A 17,727-nucleotide genomic window follows, 5' to 3' on the forward strand; every position below is an offset into this window, starting at 1 on the left:
ATTGGTCTACCGGTAGTTTCTCCGGCAACTTTACGACATAAGATGTATACATATATTTCCCTTCCCTCCCCTGCATGGACTGTACTCAGACCCGATACATGGAAGTGTCCCATCATGCTCGCCTCCTTACTAAGAGCTCATCCAAAGACTAATAAAATGATACATTGGATATCGTGTTTTCGTGACGAGGTGGCGGGGCTCACGGAAAGTGGGTTAAAACTTTCCTCCCATAAACGACCTATGCTATACGGCAGGGCAGAATCGTGTAAGCATTAGAGTGATTGAATTATGCGCCCGTTCGACTCCGTCAACGGTGGTCATTAAAATGTTTGAGCTGGGTACTTTTGACCTAATTCCAGTGTGTTGTTCCATGCGAATTCTATGAAAAATAAAGGTATGATTCATTTTACATAGATTTCAAGTTGAAGGCTCTAATATAATTTATATTTATACCCTTTTTAAATGCAGTCTATTAAACATGCATTAATAAACATTTAGTTTGATAATTTTGAAGGTCCAAGTCTTGTCCTTCAGACTGCAGCGGCAGGACTGCTGAGTCAGCAAGCATTGTTAAAGCGTAAAGATTGTGTAGTTGTCGATTTAAATGGATAGAAAATTGGAATTGATCACTACAGAACGAAGTGTTACAGGGTTTCGCAAAATTCTTGGACGCAAGAATCTTGAAAGCAAAAGTATTAGTCGCACATCAAGATTTTTGCGACCAAGAATTTTGCGACCAATAATTCTGCGACCAAGAATTTTGAGACCAAGAATTTTGCGACCAAGAATTTTGCGACCAAGAATTTTGCAACCAAGAAGTTTGCGACCAAGAATTTTGCGATCTTGATTTTTGCGACCAACTATTTTCGACCAAGATTTTTGCGTCCAGGAAGTTTGCGACTAAACGTCTGAAAATGAAGCTCGCCCCCGCTCTCAAGAAAATATGCTTCTTGATCCACTCTGTTTAAGAATCTCTCGTACAAATTCTTAATCGACATTTAAAAAAGACCAAAGACCTAAGAGCCAAACGACTCCGGACGACTTCAGACGACTCCGACTCCAGGCAAAACTAGTGGTTCCCATTTTGCCGTAGTCGGAATCAGCCTAAGGCGGCGCTTGACATGTTCGATACAACCAACAATCAAATCGTATCCGTCAAATCCCATACATTTTTCATGTTTGATGTCGTGTTTGATTGGTGCCAGAGCGCCAGGTAACAATAGTCGGAGTCGGATCGGAGCCATGGGTGCGCTCCAGAGAGCACATCACTAGTCTTCATACACTTTGCTCCTACCGATAATCGCCAAAATTATCTGGCCACACTGACCACTTGTCACAACATTGCTGCACAGCGCGCTGTTAAGGTAAACAACGTGCCTTGTTCATCAATACATAACTCTACACCGCAATACTTCGATTTCAGCATACAATTAGTGTTTGAATAGTCAATTGAAAGTAAAAATAAACTACTCAAATAATAGGAAAACAGTTTAAATCCTCCTTTAGTGCCCTTAGCGCAGTCAAGAGAGAACGCCATCGACAACGTAAACAATACAGCACAGTCATATGTTTGCTGTCAACTCGTGACAAGCGCACGAAATTGGTGTGGGGTGTAAATTTGGGAAGGCAACTTACTCTTATCTCATTTCTAATAATTGTGTTACAGCTTTATGTTTACCGCCTCGGTGTGATTGTGCTCGTCCTCAAAGCATAAGCGGCTGGCACATGAGCCATAGTACTCGGGAAAGTGTCGGTGGCACAAGCAGTCAATCGTTTGCTGTGCTTCCGTAGTGCTCAAAATTGGCATTCCCTTATCAAGGGACCAGCTTTAAATCATTCTTCCCACTTCCCGCGGGTAGTGTTATGTGATTGACACTGATGCGCATCAGAGAAAGGTACGAGTTTTCGTGATTAAAAGTGTTTAACTATTGCCTTTGCGCTCGTTTTGTGATGGTGCGTGCACACCACGGCCTTACTGTGTGCGAAAATGATGCAAAAACTGTTCAAACTTGTGACGCACCAGAAAACTTTTAGCAGTAAGTACCACTGTTCAATTCCTATACGTGCTGCGCACATCCCACTATCTCTAATCTTTGCTTCCTTTGTGCCATTCTTCTGCCAGCGGAAGATCTGGTGCTGAACCCGAAGGAACATCCCGATCTGAAGCTAAACGACATCGTCGAGATATACCTGCCGGAGGATGAGGGATGCCGGCTGCTCCTGCAGGTGACCTGCCTGAACAAAGACTTTAACTCGCGCGAAACGATCAGCGTGGAGGTGAATGTGGCCACCACGTTCAACCTGAAGGCGTACAACGATGTGTACATGCGCGTCGTTGATCCGGCCGACGTCGCCCTCGACTCGGTGGAGATCACGTTCAAGGACCAGTACATTGGCCGGTCGGAGATGTGGCGGCTGAAGACCCGGCTCACCAACACGTGCGTCTACCTCAACAAGAAAATCGAATCCTGCGAAGGATGCATCCGCTGCCAGGTGTACGAGATGTGGTCGCAGGGCGAACGGGTGGCCTGCGGGGTGATCAACGAGGACACCAAGGTGGTGTTCCGCAGCAACACCTCGATGGTGTATCTGTTTCTGCAGATGTCGTCCGAAATGTGGGACTTTGACATCTACGGCGATCTGTACTTCGAGAAGGCGGTCAACGGCTTCCTGGCCGATCTGTACAAGAAGTGGCAGAAGCTGGGCAGCAACCACGAGGTTACGATCGTGCTGTTCTCGCGCACCTTCTACAGCGCCAAAAGCCTGGACGAATTTCCACCGCACATGCGCGACTGTCTGCAGATCGACTATCGCGGTCGGTTCTATGAGGACTTTTATCGTGTCGCGATACAGAACGAGCGGTGCGACGATTGGAGCACCACGCTGGTGCAGTTGCGCCGGCTGTTTACCGGCTACCGGGACGTGGTGCTGAAGTACCACGAGCGGGCGGACCTCCCAGCCGGGGTGCGTATTCCACCGGCCACGAACTCGACCGCTGCGCAGGGCAACTTTCTGGAGGTGCTGAACATCTCGCTGAACGTGTTCGAGAAGCATTACCTCGACCGGAGCTTCGACCGTACCGGGCAGCTGTCGGTAGTGATCACGCCCGGCGTCGGTGTGTTCGAGGTCGACCGGGAGCTAACCAACATCACCAAGCAGCGCATCATCGACAACGGTGTCGGGAGCGATCTAGTGTGCGTCGGCGAGCAACCGCTCCATGCCGTGCCGCTGCTCAAATTCCACAACAAAGACACACTCACCTCGATCGATGACTACTCGATGCCGCACTGGATCAATCTGAGCTTCTACTCCACGAACAAGAAGCTACCGTACTCGACGTTCATACCGCGCATTAAACCACCGCCAGCGATCGGCGGCAGTACGGAACCGCAGCAGGCCCGCCCGCCCGGCACGGGCCGGTTGCGGCTGTCGAAGCAAGCGGCCGACAAGAAGAACGAGTACATACACAACTGTCTGTTCGATTACGACGCGTACGACGATCAGATATTTCAGCTGCCGGCCGTACACGGCACGAGCTCGCTGCAGCGCATCGCACGCACGAAGAAAACGTCCGTACCGAGCCTGGACGGGTTCGGGACGTATGCGCGCGCCTGCGAATGGGAGCAGGACACACTCAGCCCGTCCCGGCTGCGGCGAAAGATGTCCGATCCGGACATACACCATGCGTCGAACAGTTTGCTGAACGTGAGCGTTGCGTCGCGGAGCAGCTCACCAAACACGAGCGACATTCTGGGCATGCCGAAGCCGACCGCCATCACGTCACCCATCATGGAGGGTCGTACGGGTGCGTTTGGTTCATCGAGTGGCCCGGTAGTACGTACCGGGCGGGCGTTAATAAACCCGTTCGATCCGTCACACGTTACCATCAAGCTAACGTCGAATCGACGCCGCTGGACACACATTTTCCCAAAGGTAGGTCGTGAAATGGGTGATGTGTTTTCACAGTTCTCAGTGTAACTTTTGATTTTGTCTCGCCACAGGGCCCGCAAGGTGTTTTGATACAGCAGCATCACTATCAAGCCGTACCGGCAGCCAATCCAACGCCCAGCTACTTCGTGGATCTTGACTCGAGCAGCGAGTATGCGCACACGTCCACATGTACCTGGGGCCGGGCACGGCAGGGCAGTACCGCATCGTTCGACAGCCGGCTCAACGAGGACGATCTGAAGTGGATCAGTGAAAATGGATGTAAGCGGAGTGTTAGCACTCTCTAGGTGGAGCACAGAAGGAAGCTAATTGTTGCGGCATTTACCATTTTAGGCAACCGGAAAAAGTCCGTCCTACACTCACCGGCCGGTCCGCACGTGCCTGTAACGCCCTCGAAAAGCCTTACCCTGCTATGGGGGGCCACCGGCGAACAGGAATGGACACCGGCCCTTACCACAGGTAGAACCAGAAAGGGCCGAAGCCTGTGTGTTGGCGTTCATACACACGCACACACGTACACACTAATACGCTCCGTTGTTCGCGTTGTTTTCATCTGCCATAATGTTCGACATTCGTTTATGAAGCATTTCAAACCCCCCCAAATGAGTATTCCCTTCTCCCAACAAAACCAATCCTCTTATTATCCTCCCCGCGTCCTCCAACTATAACAAAACAACAATTTTTGGTTGCTAATCCCAACAGTTTTTGTAGTGTTTTTTTTATTAATTTTATTAACTGTTGCCTTTCTGAAAAAGCATCATCTTCATTCAACTGATCTACACATTCATCTTTATACGGCATTACATGCGCCGCCCGGCCCTTTCCCATTACTACTGACTCGTTTTAACCAAATTTATACAATTCACAAATAACCGAATATTTGCTCGCCTTTCCCAGTGATCATCTCCTACGGTTCCATCTTCATCTTCTCAATCAACCATCTCAAACACAAAACACCCATCCCCAACACACGATCGATGGAAAAGCAACAACAAAAAATGCTTCGCTTTTTTCGTCGCGATCCGTGCTGCTGGTTCTGTTGCTCGCTGTTCAGTTTTGATCGATGTTGTTCCGGTCGGTTCGGTTTTAAGGATGTGAACAGCTTTGTTTTCGGGACCGGGTCACCGAAATAACAAAGCACGAAACGATTTATCTGCATCTAAATTCTTCCGATCGCTACGCAGCCGTGATGAAGCGTGATCGTACATTTTGGTCCAATTGTTTATACACAATTATCGTTTCGTGAGCTTTGTATTGCCATCGTGCTCATATCCTGTGTATTCACACGCAACCCTGTCCCCTGTTACTGTATGCACACTTTAATCGTATATCGTGTGATGCTTTCCTTTTCTCGTTTAACAATAATTTCTGCTGCTGCTGCCAATGATGATGATGATGATGATGATGATGACTGCCACGGGACGCATCGGTTTTACTTTCTTGGATTCTTGGATACCTTTCCTGCTCCCATTACCACCGTACCCCGTTCCTACCACCAAACCCGCGGTACCGATCCTGTTTGGCCCGAACTGTCCTTTATGGCTGTCCACGAGCAACCCTCCAACCCTCCTCCACACACTCTACAACGTTTTCCTCCCCCCGTGAAACATGTTTTGCTAATTTTGCTACACATCAATTTATCATAATCGTTCTCTCTCTCTCTCTCTATCTTTTTCTCCATTTTTTTTTCTATATATCCCATCTATGTGTGTATGTAATGTGCGTGTGCGTGTATGTGTGTGCCGAATCCACCAAAAAAAACCACAAATCAAATACCACAACACCACCACCACCACCACCGTCGTGTGTCCGTGTTCTCCGCTTGTGCTCTCGGCATCTGTTTCGGCGCAACTAATCAAACACGGAATTCCATCCCCGGGGGGAGAGCGCCGCACAACCAGTTGGCAGAGTGATCATAGGTTGGCACAACCAGTAGTAGTAGTAACCCACGCGCGCAGCGGGCTTACCTCTTCCACACCGTGGCCGTGGCCACTACTTAATGCTCGAAAGGAGATGTTTAGTTTTGTTCCTTCTATTCTTTCCAATTTACTTCTATTTAGTACTTTGCACATTTCAGTTGTTACAAAGCATACCTTTTCTTATATTTTCGTACCAATGTACACAAACACACACCCAATTGCCTGTTTGTACGCTATAATTCCTGTTCTCTCCTTGTATGTGTTGCACCTTTTAAAGGCGCACCTGTGGTTCCTTTTTCCCTTTGCACACAACTATCTCTCTACAACTATGATCGATCGTTTCACGATCATTCACGATCGCGCTGTTACTATAATGCTGTTTCCCCCCTGTTTTTGTTCCTTCCTCTCTTAGTCTATGTTATTAGAGTCATGTTTTGTGTTTTGTGTTGTGTTTCCTTCCCTGTGTGTAGGGTAATATGTATAGCGCACAATCGTCCTTTACCGTGCTCGTTCCGATAAGCGATTACGATCCTGTACAGTAGTGGAAATGCAATATTGTTGTGGAGCGGCTTTCGAGGAACTTTCTTTTCTCTAAACTTTTCCTCTCAAAAACATAATCGTTTAAATTGTGATATTTCTATTTAGCTATCTATTGGTTAATTGTTTACACGTGCCACCTCTGTTGTCTGTTTGTCTGTACTGTGTGTGTCACTAAACCGAACTGCTGTCTATAGCTGGCTATGTGTGAAGTATCAAAAGTATGTCCAACTCTCTCTCTCTCTCTCTCTCTTTCTAAGAGCATAGTGAACAAAAAAGCCTGTGAATAGCATCGTCCCTGTGTGTTACCGTATACTTGTTTGCACCTTACTATTTTGCCTTATTCAGTTTCCCTTCCCACTGTTCGCACCCGTGACACTCCGTGATTATTCTCTACGCCCTGTTGCTCGAGGTAATGTAAATCATGTTATTGTCGTGGCCCGAGTGGCCCTGTTCCGAATTGGCCCTGCATTTGTTTCAAGAAAGGGGTTGTGTTTGCCAAAAAAAATCATCAATCATTCTTCAATCGAAATTCCCAACAACAGCAACCCCCAACTCTCTCTCTCTCTCTCTGTCATGATCATTCATATTGGCTCAGAATGTGCATGTTTTGATATTGAAAAAATAAACCCTTATTTAAAATTGTATGATTGCATGATTTACAACGAGAAAACGCGGTGTTGTAGCACGTGGCGTAGATGCTTACTAACAACAAGTAGATTACTCTCTTCTTGGCACTAACGATCCTTAAAAAATAGGCCGTTTTTTTGTAGCTTTCCCCATTAATCCATCCTTTAGTTTGTTTAGCTGAAAAACGGTAACTTCAGTTGTATTTGGTGCTTAAATTCAGTGTGCTTGGGTGTTACTTTCAGTGGTATTATTGTAGCATATGATTTCTGTTCCTCTTCTTTCAACCCATTACCGATCGCTAATTCCATGTTCCTTTTCTTCCCAATCGTCTTGTCACGCCACACACACACACACACACACATGATCGTCAGGTGTGGACTGGAAATCGCTAACCATGCCGGCCTGTTTGCCGATCACCACCGATTACTTCCCGGACAAGCGTTCGCTGCACAACGACTACGTCGTGTCGGACTACACGCTGCTGCCGGAAGATTTCAATGCGGATTACGCCCAAAACCGAGCCGTCTACAAGAAGCCACTCTCGACGGATGAGGTGTTTAAGGAGCTCGTCTCGCAACGGCTGGCACAGGTACGTTCGTTTGTGTGCTAAAAGTAAAAAAGTAACATTTATATTAATGGTTTTGAATGACTCTTTGGCAGGGATTTCAACTGATCGTACTACCGGACAAGAGTGTCACCAATCCACCGCACGCACCGTGCTGCGGAGGGCACCTTCAGACCCCGTCCTACTTTTCAAGCGCTAGCAGCGTCCTGCGCCGTCAACCGCCGCAGGAAGCAACGAAGGAGTATCTGCTGTCGATCGGACGCATCTTCCATCGCATCACGCTTAGCGGTTCGGCCATCACGGTCACACGCTACCGGCCACGGTATGGAGAGTTGGAAGGGAATGGGGAGAAGAATTGCTATTAATTTTAACGTTCATTTCGCTCCCTTTTGTAGTCATCCCTATCCACCGATCAACGTTGACTATCGGTATCGCTTCCATGCACCGCAGCACGACACGTACGAGGTGAGCGGTGTGCACTTTACCACGGAGAAGCTGGAAAACTTTAACTGGAACTATATGGACCAGTACATTTGTACCCGCGGGGACACGGACTATCCGCTGCATGAGGTGTGTTTCTGTTTGAAAATTCCACCCAATTCCCTGTTAAAAGAAGAATTTATTCAACCTGTGTTTTCCCTCCCCACACCCAGAACATGAAATACTGGCGCTACCGGATGTATCTCCTGCCGAAGGATGATCCAGCGATGAAGAAAATCCTCGACGGGACGGTGCGCCGCTGTGACATCTACCACGAGGACAGTCCCTTCCCGCCGGAGCGGCAGATCTGCAACGATTTTGTGCGCTTCGTCGAGGCGCATCTGAACAAGATTAAAAAGCTCCAGCCGGCCAAGAAAGCGCGGGTAAGTTCGTTCGGTCGGCGGTTTCTTTTCTGCGGATTCTGCGGAAACATCCGCCCTTCCACGAATCGCCGTGGAAGCGAAACCGTTGAGCATCGAAGAGAATGTCGCTTTCTTGTGTGTTTGATATTGATTTTCTTCTGCCACAGCCACGTTTTTATGTGATTTTATAACCTACGTTTTGTACTTTTTTCTTAACGAACATTCTTTGATCGATCGGATCGGATCGTACGATCATTCCTTCAAATGGTTGCGCACCTTCCAGTGATTCGGGTCATCAGGCCCCTTGTTTCCCTTTTTGTTTGTGTGTGTGTGCGTGTGTTTTCACTCCAGCAAGTGACTAATGTTTGATGTTGATCATGGCACAGGCTAGCTTGCGTTACCGAACAAAAAAAAACCGCAGCGACTGGGCTCTATTGAATGCGACAAAAATGGAAGCGTGCCTCGCTTATTACTTCTTGATCTTGACTTTTGCGTAACCGTTTCTAAACGAGCTCATTAGTGCTACTTTGAACGCATTTATTTATATGTTTAAATTTCATTTGTGAAAGCATACACTGATCTAAGAAGAAGATCGATTATAACCGATCGTACGGGAGGACTGTTGTCTTTGAAAATACGATCATTTCTCGTATGTTCATATTCGTCATACATTTGTGCAATAGATATATTATTTTAAGAGGATCCGTTCAAGCAGAATGAGTGCCACCAAAGTGTTGATAAGAACACAACAACAACAACAACAAACAACAACAACCACAATAACTTATCCTTCCAGGGTTGTCCGCATCAAACGCACCTTACCAGACGACGCCACAGTACCAGCATCCTGTCGAGGCCACCACCAAATCAGGTGTGCGAAAATGAACCCCTAACCAACCAACCAACCAACCCCCCCCCCCCCAACCCGTGTTGTCTCCATCTCGTCTCTACCCCCCTCTCGTAGTCCTATTGTTGTTATTTGGTTTATTTAAGTTTAGGTTTCTTTTTTTCAGTACTATGTTCAAATGTTTGTGAAGGCAAAAAGCATTCCCTCGCGTGAATGAATTGGTTCAGTGTTTTTGTTTTGTTTTTTAATTGTTTTACTTTGTAATGTTTTTGGTTTATTTCATTGCTTTCTGTATTGTTTTTTTGTTCAAAATTTTCATACTTCATACTTTTCCTTTTTTTCACTTTTTTGCTATTTTATTCTGAAAGCTTTCATTCAACTCTTTTTCCTGTTTGCTGGAGTTATTTGGTTTGGTTTTCTAGTTCGCTTATCCAATTTAACCAAACGAAACAACGCTTTTACTTTGTGTTAAATCGATTTTATCAATTTTGTTTCCTTCTTTTTTCTTTTTACTTCTTTGCTTAGTGTTTTCTTGTTTAACGTAAAAACATTTTACACGTTTTCTAAGGTTACTTTGCTTTTTTTGCTTTCTTTCTTGATTTATGGTATTGCTTCTCTCTTTTGTACTGCGGTGAAAGTTCTTTTCATTGTTTTTTCCTTACTTTTGTTTTTGCTTAAAACTGGTTTTGGTTATCAATTATAAATTTACCCATTTACCCGTTCCTCAGCGTATTTAACCCATGCCCATGACTTCCTTTCTGTTCCAAAAACCAGACAATCAAAATGTAGCACTATGTAGCAAAGGAAATCAAATCAGCATTAATATTTTAATATATTTCTCTCTCTCTCTCTCTCCCCCTCTCTCTCTCTCTCCTCCCATCTCCCGTTCGTCCCAACTAAACGCCAACGATCAAACAAAAATTTGAAGGTAACGGCGCCCCAACCGTTCCGCGATCGTGTCTTCAGCAACCGTCTACCGGAGAAGTCAAGGTTCAGGTTAATAGTTTACTCCTTTTTTTTGTCTTTCTTCCGCAAAGGCTGTGTTTTAATATAACAACTCGCTTCGTTGCTTTGAAAAGTTAAGCTCTTTGCCACCTAGACCTGATTGGCAATGTGTGTGTGGTGGTGTTGGTATATTGTGTGGTTGCGCTGCTGCTGCTGCTGCTTCTGTCGCCGCTGTTGCTTGCTGTTGTTCTGTTATTGGCACTTATATTGGCGTATTTCTCTGTGTGTGCGTGTTTGTTGTTTTAAATTCAGCTTATAATTTGTGCTAATAGTTTGTTGTTGTATAACTATCGTGTTGTATTGGCATCCTTAGACATACTTTAAAGTATTCTACTCTAGTCAAGTGATGATGGCGCCAGTATGGTTGCGGTTAAGGCAAATTTTCTACAACAAAATTGGCAATTATTATTATTGTTATTATTATTATTATTATTATTATTATTATTATTATTCATTTTATTCGATTCGCTTGCTCTTAGGGGGCCGTGTGTCTCTCTCTTTTTCTCTGACTCTCTCTGACTCTCTTACTCTTTGCCTTATTTTTGGTGTGTGTGTTGTGTTTTGTTTAAAAATTATCTTGATTTCAAACCCCTTCTCTTCTTCCAGCAGCATGGTGGATGGGTAAAACTGTATTATAACAGCACTAGTAATGGGCATCACCTTTCTCCACATCATTACCACCACAACAACAATCATCACCATCAACAACAACAGCACACTCCTGAACGCTTTATTTTCCCTAGCACTCCCGCCTCCGGTAACAGGTTAGTTGTGTTTGCGTGTGTGTCTGTGTGTATGCGTACTTTTTTGCTTAAAATATCCATATAATCCTATTCATTTCATACATTTTACTATTACAAAGTACTGATCGGTAGTGCTAAAGTAGTGTGTTCGATTTAAGGTAAGCTCTTTGGACAGGTAGGAGGAAACTGTCGATCTTTGCTTGCTCTTGCTGTCGTACATTCGCTTGCACGTATCGCATTGCGCTGCCGCTTTACTACTCCATACCAACCCCACCACCCACTTTTAGTGAGCGAACTAAAACCTCTCCCCCTTTCCCCCTCAAAACCTTCCCCTTTCGTGCAGCATTCTCACGCGAACCGGCTCCAAGGTGCTGGACAAAAGTGGCAGTGCTGTGCAGGCTCCTTCGCCCGTCGGTACGGGTGCGATCGGTACCGGCACGGCCACCAGCAATGGCACAACATACGCCACGGGCAATGGTCCTGCCACGCCCAACACACCCGGCATCCCATCGCCGATGATGATGAACGTCAGCTCGGTCGGTGGACGAACGACGGTGGATGGTATTCCGCTGTCCACGCTTAATACGGCCGGCACCGAGCAGGGTCTGCTCGAGGATGGTGATGATTTTGGCGGCGAGGGAGGCAAGCTGAAGCCGACCGCCACGCTGCAAGAAATCTTTGACGCGCTGCGCCACCCGGCACACGGCGTGGGGTTCCTGGCGCCGGCCCAGAGCATGCCGTCGTGCACGTTCGTGTCGTACGATGCGATCAACTGGCTGCAGAATCGCATCGAGGGTCCGTGCAAGCCGGTGGAGATACTGGAAGAAATGAGACGGTAAGGGAAGGTGCTTTGTTTTTATGCTTTAAACATAAGGCACTTACCATTTTCTTACCGTTTTAGCAATCGTTTGATCTGTCACGCGTCTGGCGACTTTAACAAACCGGTCCTGCCCGGCTTCTGTCTGTACTACATCGTCCGGCAGGATAGGGATTCGCCCGAGTACGTACCGCCGCTCGGCGATCTGGCCGCGTTCGAGAACGAGTGGATGGAGGTGGAGATCCGCCATCCCGATCTGACGCGCCCAGTCGATCCGCACGATCGCGGTGTGCCGACGTTTCTGCGCGAATCGATCGCCCGACCGGACGAGGACGACGATGACGGGCAGCTGCTGTACAAGCAGACGCATCTCGAGATCGACGTCGGCTCCAAGTCGGACCGAACCGAGTGGGGCCATGCCCGCTACCATCAGCGCATGGTGCCGGGGCACGCGTACGAGATCGTCGTCCAGTGGATTACCGCCTCCGGGCCGATCGTGTACGATCTCATCTACGGCTGGTGCCGGAAGGCGCAACCGTGCGGCTTCCAGCTCGTCACCTTTCCGGCGGATCCGCTGGCGGAACCGTTCACGGAAAAGTCGGACCCACTGCGCGGCCCCATCTTTGTGCCGCTCGACATCGACTGTCTGAAGCAGCATCGGAGCTGCCTGTTCCAGGAGTTCCCGAAGGAGACGTGGCCGACACGGTTGCTACTCTTCCAGGAAGCGATCGTACGGCGGTTCGGGTTTATGCGCTGCACGGTGGAAACGAAGACGGGCTCGAATCAGGTATCGCTCGACCATCAGTACGTGCACTGTAGTGGGAACATGTTCCTGCAGGTGCCGAACCCGAACGTGGGTGGGATGCGGTCCACCCGCCAGCGGCTCGCGTCCGGTGGGAGCAACTTTAAGAAACCGATCGCCTTCATCAACCGCTACTCGGCGTCGTACGAATCGCAGATGGTGGCGGCACCGTCCGGGCACGAACCGTCCTACATTACGCGGCACGTGACGGGCGCGAAGGGCAGTGCGAAGGACGAGGGCGGTGAGGTGATGCGGCGGACCGGGTTCCTGTGGTCCTGGAACCACATGATACCGAACAAGAAGTGGAAATCGCTCGTCATCGCCCAGACGGACGATCTGTTTCAGCTGAAGATGTTGCGCGACTTTAAGGAGTTTTGTGCGAACGCGGACCAGCGGCTGGTCAGCTTCTGGGAGTCGTGCTGGGAGCTGAAGGAGAAAGCGTCACTCGAACGTACCTGAGGAGCGTGTGAAAGCGTTCCCTGGTTCCACACACAAACACACTAACACAACAAAAGAAGACAATTGGTTGTTTTTTCTTATTATTTTTTATTTCATTGTTACTATTGCTTGTTTAATTGGTCGTTTATTGACGGAACACGGAAGAAGGGGAGAGAAAAATGGAAATCAAAAATAAAACACACTCGCAAAAGCTGGCAATCAATCTTTCCCACAATTCTTCTCATCACTGTGTGGAAGGCAAGGAGCAGTCTCATTGTACAGCACCGAAACCGAAAGCGGCACGGAATTTAAGGACGGGCCCCGCTTCGATCGTTCCTCCCCTCGTTCTTGGGTATTTTCTACTACACCTTTACGATGATCTCTAATATATGTTACTATTTAAATCTTCTTCTTTTTTTCACAGTACGCTGTTGTGTAAACTGTTCGAATCTTCTTCCTTTCTCACTAATGCGCTAAAATACCACACACTAAAATACAGTTTTTCCAAAATACGATCAACACGTGAATTGTTTTTTGGGATTGATCGTGTGTTTTACCACCAACAAGATTGCCCCTGTTCCTGCTGCTTCTACTGCTATCCTGCTACTACCTACTATCGCTACAAGTTTTATAAACTTTGGCATTTCTATCAAGATCGGTATCGGTTAGTCCTATTCTTCTTCGCTATTTTATCGCGTTCGTTTGCACACACTTTTTTACGCGATCTCCATTATAAACTAATCACACAACACAACAAACACACTCAGATCGTTCTACCCTTCACTAACACCTTCGATTTGCATGTTCGTTCTCCCTAATCAGTGATTAGAGGTAGCGATAAACATGTTTTGGGTTTTTTTTATATTTATTTTACAAAAAATACTGCTAAAATATAAAGTCTTGTGCATCAAACGATAAGTAATAGGAATTTTCCAATAGACCAACACGATTTTCGATCAAATTTAAACACCTTTACAGTAGTGGTTTTTGGGTCAGTTTCCAATGTTAACAGCATTATTCAACGCTCGCGAACTGTTTTTCAACAGCTTTCATATAATTGTGATAGTTGAGCTGTTGAAATCTCACTGGCGTGAGTTGAATAAAGCTGTTAACATTGCAAACTCACCTGAAACCTCGATGTGAAAAGGTTTTAATTTAATAGAAACTGATATTGATCTATCCAAAATATCATTTTACTTTCATACGATGCATGCACCATAACATTTCAGCATGTTTTTTATACAAATATACATAAAAAAACACTTTCCATGTTCACGGAACCTCTGCATTTGCACCTTTAGGAGCAATGTTTACCCTAAACCGGAAGGAATTAAATCATCCCCCTTGAAGCTCGCGTAAAATAAAGCCTATTTCCGCGCTATGCAGACCAATTAATAGTACGCACCAGTTTAGTCTAACTATGGATCTCTTCTACACTATTACACTGTAAAAGCCTTTTAAATCTGTCAAATAATTGCGCTAAACAAAAATCCTCAAAAACGGGCGTTCTTCTGCACCTTATTATTTCCCCATTTCTTTTGTACATTTTTGGTTTCCACCAGCCACATCAGTCGATCAGTCGATAATAACAGGTGTTTGGGGGGCGGGGCGTGGCGCTATAGAAAAAAAAACGGATTAAATCGTACATCGCTAGCATCCCGGGCGTATACACACACAGTTCATCTTCATCTGCCTTACATCTACAGTAGGTTATGAATCTATTGCTTTTTACATTCTCTCTCCTCCAAGCATGGGAGAAGAGAGATAGAGAGAGTTGACCATCTCCATCGCAGTACACCATGAAACCATTGCCCCCCTTCACCACTCGCCATTTGTGTAAGTACGTGTTGTCATGTGAGTGTGCCTGTGTGCGCGTTTGTTGCTGTGTGATTGTGTATGTACAACATTTCCCCCCCTTCAAAATCACATGGTAGTCTCCGAATCCGGTGGCGTGTGATAGTTAAGATTGTAGGCCGGCGGCCCACTGTTGAGGAACTGCATCGCCCGTATACTTTCGCGCGAAACCGACCGCCGGTGGGGTAGCTGCGGGATGGCGATCGGATCCGTACCACCGGCACTGCCGCCCGTGATACCCCCGTACTGCTGCTGGTGGTTGGTGTTGCCGCCGCCGCTCGTCAGATTAGCGAACACGTTCTCCACCTGTCCGCCGCCAGCAGTGGTCCCTCCATGCTGTCCCGGCGGTGACACGTTGTAGCCCCGATTGGTGATACCGCCCGGCTGGGCTACTCCTCCAGTACCACCACCGCCCAGGTACGAGCTCAGTGGGCGCGTCCCGTGAAAGTTGGAGTAGCTGGACCGTACCGACGGTGGCCGATTCTGTCCGTTCGTGCCGTAATACTCCTCGTTTAGCTCCGGGCTGTGGTTCAGGTTGGTGGTCGAGTGCTGGTAGACGGGATTGGACAGTCCGGCATGGATGCCACTGCCTGGTACAGCTCCCATACCCTGCGGGGAGGAGGTCGACACACCCCACGAGGTTTGCTGCTGCAGCAACGGCGAAGAAGAGTTCATGTTGTAGTAGATCGGATCGATCGGGCTGCTGGCGGTGTCACCGTCCAGGAACGTTGGCGTGTGGACGAGCGCCTGCCGACGGTGCGGTGGCAACGGTGGCTGCACCGCCGCATGGTGATGGTGTGCCCCGAACGTGTTGAGATTGTTGCCCGGCACCACCGCCTCGCCGGCGGCACCCACCGGCTGGCCAAAGTTGTTCAGCTGCCCCAGCATGTAGTCGTTGTTCAGCGACTTCAGGTTCGACTCCGTCAGGTCCGGGTTTTTGTTGTGCACAAACGGGGGGAAGGTTTTGGTGAGCGTCATCGTCCCGGCCGCATCCTCCAGCCCCGCCAGTGCATCCCCGTGGTGGTGTAGGCGATGCTGCTGCTGCTGCAGGTGTTGCTGCTGCTGATTCAGCAGCTTCGTGACCGGGTTCTGGTGCGTCGTCTTGCGCCGCGAGTTCCGCACACTGCTCCGATGATGGTGGTGATGATGATGGTGATGATGGCCGGCCCCTCCTCCACTGCCCGACGCGATCGCTCCCGAGCCGGCGGACGACGAGGAATGGCCCCGCCGGCTGGAAGTGCTTTGCCGCCCGACCGTACCGCCACCCGACGTACCGCGCTGCATTACCGAGCGGCGTTTGACGCGCCGCGGCGTCATCGGTTTCGGGCTGAGCGAGGACGGTGCACCGCCGCCGCCGCCGGCCCCCATCATGAGATCGTCATCGTCGTACGCATCGTTCGGATGGGCACCGCGTATCGCGTCGACCGGGCGGCTAAAGTCGATCGAGTACAGCGACTGGCGGTGTTTGGATTTTTTGCTAGTTCTGCTCACTGCGCACGGTGGCCGTACCCGGACCCGGACACATCATGTCGAACCAAAGAGGGTGAAGGGGGAAGTGGGGAGATTTGAGAAGATTTCGAAATCGACGAAATTAACGACCAGAAAGAGAAGAAGGGGTATGATAGTAGTACGGGGTGCGATGTGAAAAGAAAGGGGGAGAAAGAAAAAGAGATACAAAGAAAGGGAGAGAGAGAGAGAATAGGAAACAAAAAATTAACAAAAAATTAGTCGATAAAACATAAACATATTTGCAAAACAAAGGTGAAGGAAAGGGCGGGAGGTATTGTAAAGGAATGGAAAACACCCCAATAAGGATACGCAATAGTGGGGGGGGGGGGATTGAAGCTTCAGATTGTGACGTAAGGGGTGTAACACGTGTTTCTGTGTGTGCGAGCGATCCTGTGAACAGTGATCGAAGAAGGCCATGGTGCTAGCCTCAGCTTCGGGGTGAAAACACATTCCGTCGATTGCGAGTGTGTGAGAGAGAGAGAGCAAAAGTGTATAAATGTTCTTCTTGTAGTAGATAAAATGAATGTGTGTGTGGCCAAAATGTAACAGATTAGACATGATTTAAATGTAAACTGAGAATTCATAGTGGAACTGAACTGATGTTGATGACTGAACTGCTATTGCCACCACTAGAGCAAGACTAGCACTTACCTTAGAGTACCACTACTATGTTAGGAGATCATTATGGGAGTTTTTGGACACACACACAGCAGAGCCAGTTGACTATGTGCAGAGAGTTCTCAAGCTTAGTTGAAGTTAGAACCAGCCTACTACACTGGTAAGCGCACTCTACTCTACTACGTGGAGTGGAGATATATGGGGAAGGAAGAGGGGTTGCGTTTTAGGAAATTTTACTAAAGGGAAAGGGAAGAAGAGAGAGAGACAGAACTTTAGAGAGGCAGAAAACAATATGTACAAAATAGTTGGGTTGTTTTCTGTTTTTAAGGTAAGAAAAAAAAAGCCATTCACCATCAACTCTGTGCTTTTGTTACGTGGTGTTAAGGTGTGCCAGAAGAACGATGATTGGATGATCTGCTGTGTAAAAATAGACAAAATTATGCCAAGGTGTCGTTTGTGAATTGTGTTTTTTTCTAACTCTAATTAAATAATAATTTACTAACAAACTAAAACTCTACATTTGAAAATTCTACACCTTTCACAATACTTAAAGCATATTTAAAAGTAAAAGAAGATCTATTTACAATGTATAACAACTTATAACAGAAGGTGAGAGATGCTAAGTTGCTCATGTAATTTAGCTAAAACATTAA

General features: G+C 47.4%; 2 protein-coding genes across 12 annotated transcripts in view; one reads left to right on the forward strand and one right to left on the reverse strand.

Annotated features, from left to right (window-relative positions):
- The first annotated feature begins 1,621 nt into the window (after positions 1-1,621).
- On the forward strand, positions 1,622-13,316 carry LOC120952122 (GATOR complex protein Iml1). Of its 9 annotated transcripts, none has more exons than XM_040371272.2 (13): positions 1,623-2,036; positions 2,123-3,933; positions 4,002-4,209; positions 4,282-4,407; positions 5,850-5,867; positions 7,406-7,623; positions 7,695-7,921; positions 7,995-8,169; positions 8,253-8,462; positions 9,238-9,312; positions 10,903-11,057; positions 11,380-11,871; positions 11,938-13,316. In XM_040371272.2, the coding sequence occupies exons 1-13, from the start codon at positions 1,988-1,990 to the stop codon at positions 13,112-13,114; spliced, it is 4,941 nt and encodes a 1,646-aa protein (XP_040227206.2). In that variant the 5' UTR covers positions 1,623-1,987; the 3' UTR covers positions 13,115-13,316. The 9 variants fall into 9 exon arrangements, with proteins under 9 accessions (XP_040227208.2, XP_040227209.2, XP_040227206.2 ...); XM_040371277.2 differs by lacking the exon at positions 10,903-11,057 and adding an exon at positions 10,217-10,278 and having other exon boundaries at positions 1,624-2,036; XM_040371276.2 differs by lacking the exon at positions 10,903-11,057 and adding an exon at positions 10,217-10,284 and having other exon boundaries at positions 1,625-2,036.
- A 660-nt stretch (positions 13,317-13,976) lies between these two features.
- The window catches only part of LOC120952124 (sodium/potassium-transporting ATPase subunit beta-1-interacting protein), a 56,037-nt gene continuing 52,286 nt past the window's right edge, over positions 13,977-17,727 (reverse strand). Inside the window, exon 7 of one of the 3 annotated variants that reach the window (XM_040371282.2) lies at positions 13,977-16,437. In XM_040371282.2, the coding sequence (XP_040227216.2) occupies positions 15,017-16,437 (1,421 nt within the window). In that variant the 3' untranslated portion in view covers positions 13,977-15,016. The other 2 variants (XM_040371283.2, XM_049607452.1) reach the window with 2 other exon arrangements.

Source organism: Anopheles coluzzii, chromosome 2, assembly GCF_943734685.1.
Source record: "Anopheles coluzzii chromosome 2, AcolN3, whole genome shotgun sequence".
NCBI lineage: Eukaryota > Metazoa > Arthropoda > Insecta > Diptera > Culicidae > Anopheles > Anopheles coluzzii.